Source organism: Vigna radiata, chromosome 8 (assembly GCF_000741045.1).
Source record: "Vigna radiata var. radiata cultivar VC1973A chromosome 8, Vradiata_ver6, whole genome shotgun sequence".
Taxonomy (NCBI): Eukaryota; Viridiplantae; Streptophyta; class Magnoliopsida; order Fabales; family Fabaceae; genus Vigna; species Vigna radiata.
The window spans coordinates 14,083,192-14,089,353 of record NC_028358.1 but is presented as its reverse complement, the minus strand read 5'-3'; the positions used below and the strand labels follow the sequence as shown (position 1 = coordinate 14,089,353).

Here is a 6,162-nt window from a genome sequence, read left to right as displayed (position 1 = left end):
GAGGAACTTAACACTCCTCATACTACATAAATTAATGGTGATTTACCCTTCGTTTATATATTATGTGATTTGTGTATTGATATAAATTATTGATGATTTACTATGTGATTTTCACTCTGACAGAATTTGGTAGATGGGCACATGACCTAGGTGTTAAAAATAGTGTGAATGAGAAGAAAATCTCCAAAGATATATCTAGTTATTTTCCGTAATTAATTGAAGTACCATACTAGCATCTTTGCTCACGCTCACGAGACTGATGACATGGTACAAACATATACAATAATGGAGATAAACAGAAGGAGATTGCATGTCTGTGATCAGTGACAATCAGAGTGTCCTACAATATCAAAATTAATACTGATAATATGTTACAAAGATAACTTTCCTCTATTGTGTGCCATGGCACTTCAATTTATATATATAGTTCCAATAATAATCTAATGACAAAAGTTATTTTATTTCTTTTTCTTCTACGCATACTGAAGTCAATTTCCTGGAGTCGAGGAAATCCTTTCTCTTGGGCTCCCTGGTGGTAACGTATGCAAGAAAAGTATCAAAATTGGTGTCTGCGTAACGTTTGGGATTATGTTGGTCAATGAGTTTTGGTGACGGTCTCACAGTACAGTTGAAAGGAAGGCTATGGAGAGAAGCCACTGATGTTCTATTCTTCTTTGAATTAGCCATGACCCTATGCAACACGCTCTTGTACTTCCCATTGCTGTATATCTGATAATCAACCCAACAAAAAGGGATTTCAGGACCACAAATTTGACTTTTTCATTCATATTCGTGTTCATATTGTGATTCCAGTTCACACTAAGTTTTGTAATAACTAATATTTTCATGCTAATGAAAACATCATAATATGTCCAAAGAAGTGCTTGTTTTTAAAGTATAATATTGTATTATTTGATGTCTAATCATACTCAAAATGTTCAGTTGACCTTTTCCCCGAACCTTGTGCTAAACATGGGAGGTTGAAATTACCATATTTTTGCTCAGACAAAACCTAAAACATTTTTCTTAAACTAAGACACACGCATCTTCAGTGAAAAAGTGTGGCAAAAGAATCTGTAATGTAATGTTTGAAGGAAGGAACATGTTTACCTCAAGGTGATCACCAACATTGACAACAAAAGCGTTGTTGATAGGTTGAACAGTTAACCATTGATCTTGGAAGTGTACCTGCAAACCCTCGACCTGGTCTTGGAGAAGGAGTGTGAGGAATCCATAATCAGAGTGAGGGGGCATCCCCAAGGTTAGGTCAGGTTGAGGGCATGGTGGATAGAAGTTGATCACCATCATCTGGCTCCCATCTTCCAACTCTCTTAGAATGTTGTCTTTTCCTTCTGTCTCCTTTCCTTCAATGATTCCTAAACTCTCTTGAATGGCTTCCATCAACATCAGGAACAGGTGTCTGGTTTTTTCTGCGTAGGTAGCCACCTCTTTCCTACGTTATAAGCAAAGGATAATTTAGTTTGTCCTTACTCATAATAATTATGACTCATTATTGTGTCCAAGCCAACAAAAATGGTAACATAGAATCTCTCATTAGATGACAGTGTAAAACTACTTTATAAGTTTATAATGTTGACTTTTTTTCTTTTGTCTGATTTCTTATTTTTCATATTTTAGTTGTCCATTTTAATTTAAACGTTGTAAAAGTAATTTTTTTTTCCCAAGTTTTAAATGATGACTGTGATAACTATAATTGACTTTAACTATTTTTTTTTTCAAGTTTTAAATGATGACTGTGACTGCTATAACTGACTTTATCAACTAGCCCTATTTTATACTCTAGCAATCTCGTTTGAACCGAAAAGACTATTACTCATGTCCAAATTGACACTAATTTTTTACTATATTCAAATCAGCAATGAAACTACGACCAACTTACTTAAATTTTTATATCTGCAAGAAGTGGAAGCAATATTTTATTTAGTTGAAAAAAGAATAGGAAGATTATTTCATGTTATGGTATAAGATCATGTCACGAGCCTTTTTTAAGAGCTTTAGTAACGTTGTTTAATCCTACCACTTGCATCAATCTCGTTGGCATAAAGTTGTTGATTTGTTTATGGAGAAAGTTGCCATTAATTCTAATATGTGATATATACTAGGATTTAAGCTTTAAATTATTGTCTATGCAGAGATACATAGATGATAGAGAGAGAATATAGATTAACTATTAATTAATATTTAATTTAGGTTATATATATGTAATTAATTAATGTGAGAATGTACACACCTGAAGTCTAAGGGGGAAGCAGGCCAATGGGGGAGGAAATCAGGTAAAGGATGACAGAGAAGTTTCAAGAAGTCCCTCCAACATAACACACTGTCTTTGGTTTGGCTGAAACTAGTTCCACATCGAACAGGTGCACTCATATCAGTTGTCATGTACTTTTCTCTTTGCTCAAAAGGAAGATCAAAGAACTTTCCACTCACATCCCTCATGCTGCTGATAACATCGTCTGAGATACCATGGTTTATCAGCTGCATCAATCAAACAAAATGAAACTGATTTTATTTTCACATTCACATAATCGAAGACTGTTCAACTGTTTATAGATGAACCAAATTGTTAACAAGATTTACATATGTAGCTCATAGTTACAAGGTTTCACTGATATTTCATCAAGTTCAGGAAAATTAATGTGGTTTCTCACCTGAAAAAAACCGTACCCTTCACAAGCATTGGCCAGGGATTGAAGGACTTGTTGCCTTCTTGGACCAAGCAGTTCAGAATAATCAATGATAGGTAGCTCAAGGTTTTGCTTGGCAACATTTGAGTCTTCTGAGTTTGTACCAGGTCGATCAGAAGGTGGAAGTATGTACTTTTTAGGTACACTGTGAAGGCCATTCTCAACAAGGTGCTTCACTCCTTTCTGATATTGACTTTCTGGTTTATCACTCTCTCCACTTCCTACCATTGCTGGAGTCATGTGTGCTAGCTTCTCAATATAAAATCTCCTGCACATGCATGCAAACTAAGAACAACAGCATAGCAGGAAAAAGTGTTTACATGGTTGAGAGAAATCAAAAGTGGAGCACATTAATTAGAGTTATATATTCATTCCCCATTACCTGGATTGAGAAATATACAGAGAATGTTGTATAAGGCTATAAGGGGTAGGAGATGAAAAGCAAAGTGTTTGATAGATGATGTTGTTGTGTTCATCTTGATGCGTATATATAGTGAAGAGAAGAGAAGTGTGGGGTGAGAAACAGTAGCAAGTTTTGGAGAAACCAGCTTTAGGTTTGTGAACACATGGTGGAAAAATTCTAATATTAAAAAATGGTTGACAAAAGTTGAGTCAGAGCGTGGGGCAGGAGAGTAGGGTCGCCACAGTTGCAGAAGAAGCCATGGAGATGCTGCTGAATACTGCAATTATTATTTCAACTGTTATGCATTAATTGGAGATTAATTGTGCCTTTCATAGGACCTACCTCTCTATCTCTGAATACATGTATTCCTTGGACTATTTTCATATAGCTGACTTTTGTGTTACAAATAAAAAAAATCTTTTAGGTTTTGACATAGACTTATCTCACTATGCTTCATTAAGGTCCATATTCAAAGCATTAGGACATGCAATTATCTAATTTATAGATCATGCACAATTGTTTTAATTTATTAACAAATACTTTTGAGTTCAAATTCTACGTAGAAACTTTATTAAATACGTAGAAGAAAAGTTCTCCTTTGAGATATTTTATTGTAGAAAGATTATCTTACATTTTAAATAATCAATGTTTTCAAGTAGTTAATAGTAAAAAAAGAAAGAATTTCATTAATATTGTTAATTAATATTTATATTATTAATTAAGTGGTTATTATGATTGTATAATATGCTCCCTCTAATTAATTATGAGTCAGACGATTAATTCTAAGTAAGAATTTTATACGACTGAATGGTCAAGATTTTAATTCAAACTATCTAGGCTAAAAGTTTAATCACAATCAGGCATGTTTGGATTGTAACTAGGCTAATCCTAATAGAATAGTCCATCAAAAAGTCTATAAATAGAGGTTTGAGGTAAGGTTGTAGATTGGACATTAATTACACATTTATTTACTTTGATATCGAAAGACCTTTGATAGGTATCCCTCGACTAATGTAGACGAACAAGAATTGGATTCAAAGATGATCAATGGAAGACTGCCCTTAAAGAGAAGACTTATTTTAGCGCCCACCATGGAGCCGAGTAAATAGTCTACTAATCCCATGTGACTACAAGGAACATGACGAACAACGTCGTTATAGAAGAAACACCCGACAACCAGCTGAATCATGTGGAGGTGACGAGGAATATGCAAAAATAGATGGATGAAATGTAACATAAGTACGAGGAAGAATTGAAGACTCTATATACTGAAAACGTAGTTACACACTGAGAGCACAATGCAAGAATCATGTGGCTTTTGCATCAACTTAAGTTGTACCGACCATGCAACATGAAAGCCTTGTTGAACGGTCTAGGAAGGCAGTTGTTAACACCCTGGCAAGTGTACCAGATCATATCAAGTAATAAATAATCGGTAAGTCCAAGTATCGTCTCCTAAAGGACTCTTAGGCCTAAACGTTCATGTAATTAATGAAAATCATAAGACTTAAACAGACGATAAGTTGAGTTTTAAATGCAAAACAAGAATTAAAACATGCATGCAAAGGTTTTGATCAATTGGCAAGAAAAAGATATGGATGAATGGTGTGGTTGGGGTTTACGGTTTCATTCTAATACACTCTCAAATATCTATTATTCTTATTAAATTCAACTTTGTTATCAATGTTTATGCCACTTTCTATTTTACTCTAAACCCGATTCCTCGGTGAAAAGGGCCTAATAACAATCCCTAGTCTCCCTAACAATTATTCATGCAATACACTCAGAAGCTTAAGGCAATTGATGTTCCTATTCCTATCCCTAGGTAATATTCATTATCAAGAGTAATTCATCATGTCTAGATCTAACTATACGTCCCTATATAGAAAGAATCAAAGATGATGCGTTTGAATAACGTCTTAAACAAAGCATTAGCAAGAACAAAAGAAAAACTCAAACTGTTGATAAACACAAGTATATGAATAAAATAAGAATTTTGATATAAGAGAGTTTTAAAGAATTACATCGTTCCCCAACAACAAAGGGCTTAGTTCACCATAATCATGGTGAAACTAAATGAATTGAATGGAAAGAATATAAAAGATAACCCTAGATTTGTAATATTGGAGCTCTCGCATAAGTGCACCGCTCAATGGTAAGTGCGACACTCAAATCCACTGCTCAACGTTCACTTCTAGGTATTTGGCGGTGTTATCACTATTGAGGCCACCGCTCAACAGTAGGCGCGACTCTTCTTTGGTGTCTCCTTCCATCTTGTTTTGAGTCCAATCCTTTCTTACTTCGCTATCCTTCATCTATTTCTTGTTAAATCTTGTCAAAACAAGGAAAACCAAGCATAATACCCATAAAACACTTTTGACTCTCTTGTAACCTAACTAAGACAAAATGCATGATTTCAAGCTAGTTTCTAAGTCATAAAGGGTATGTTTTGTATCAAAATTAAGTATGAAAATAACGGTTTTTAGACCGTTATCAACAGCACAAGGACTAGTAAGGATCACTCATCTGTTGCAACAATGAACACAATCGGGATGCTTCCATTCATGGAAGGGATAATGGAGAAACCTTTGCTAGACAACTAAAGGATGCCCAAATTTGACAAGTACGATGACTCTACTAATCCTGATTAACATCTTAGAATGTTCTTGAACTAAATGGAACTCTATAACAAGCGATGTCATCTGGTGCAGGGCATTTTCTATCTTGTTAAAAAGAGAAGCTTTGACTTGGTTTTCTTTATTACCCTCAAACTCTATAGACAATTTTGGGTTTAAACCTCTTTTTGGTCCCTAAGTTATGAGCGGATGTTCAGTTTAGTCCCCTCTTTTAAAAATGTAAACCTTTGGTTCCTAAGTTATAAAAAATGTATCAAATGAGTCCTTTTTTTATGTTCATGGTCAAAGTACAAAGAGCAATCAAAAGTGTTGTTATTATTAAGAAACAAATCAGAGCAATCTAAAGATGTAGCAGTTGTTAAGAAACAACCAAAAACAGTATTTCAAGTCAAAAAAGGACTCATTTGATACATTT

At 34.4% G+C, this 6,162-nt stretch overlaps 1 protein-coding gene across 2 annotated transcripts; it reads right to left on the bottom strand.

The window, feature by feature from the left end:
* Positions 1–275: 275 nt before the first annotated feature.
* Positions 276–3,414, bottom strand: LOC106771626 (protein DMR6-LIKE OXYGENASE 1). Of its 2 annotated transcripts, XM_014657619.2 has the most exons (5): positions 3,091–3,414; positions 2,673–2,976; positions 2,252–2,499; positions 1,111–1,453; positions 277–729 (listed from the first exon to the last, which is right to left on the bottom strand). In XM_014657619.2, exons 2-5 carry the CDS (start codon positions 2,946–2,948, stop codon positions 454–456), a joined length of 1,143 nt encoding a protein of 380 aa, XP_014513105.1. In that variant the 5' UTR covers positions 2,949–2,976; positions 3,091–3,414; the 3' UTR covers positions 277–453. The 2 variants fall into 2 exon arrangements, with proteins under 2 accessions (XP_022640668.1, XP_014513105.1); XM_022784947.1 differs by lacking the exon at positions 3,091–3,414 and having other exon boundaries at positions 276–729; positions 2,673–3,079.
* Between the last annotated feature and the right edge of the window lie 2,748 nt (positions 3,415–6,162).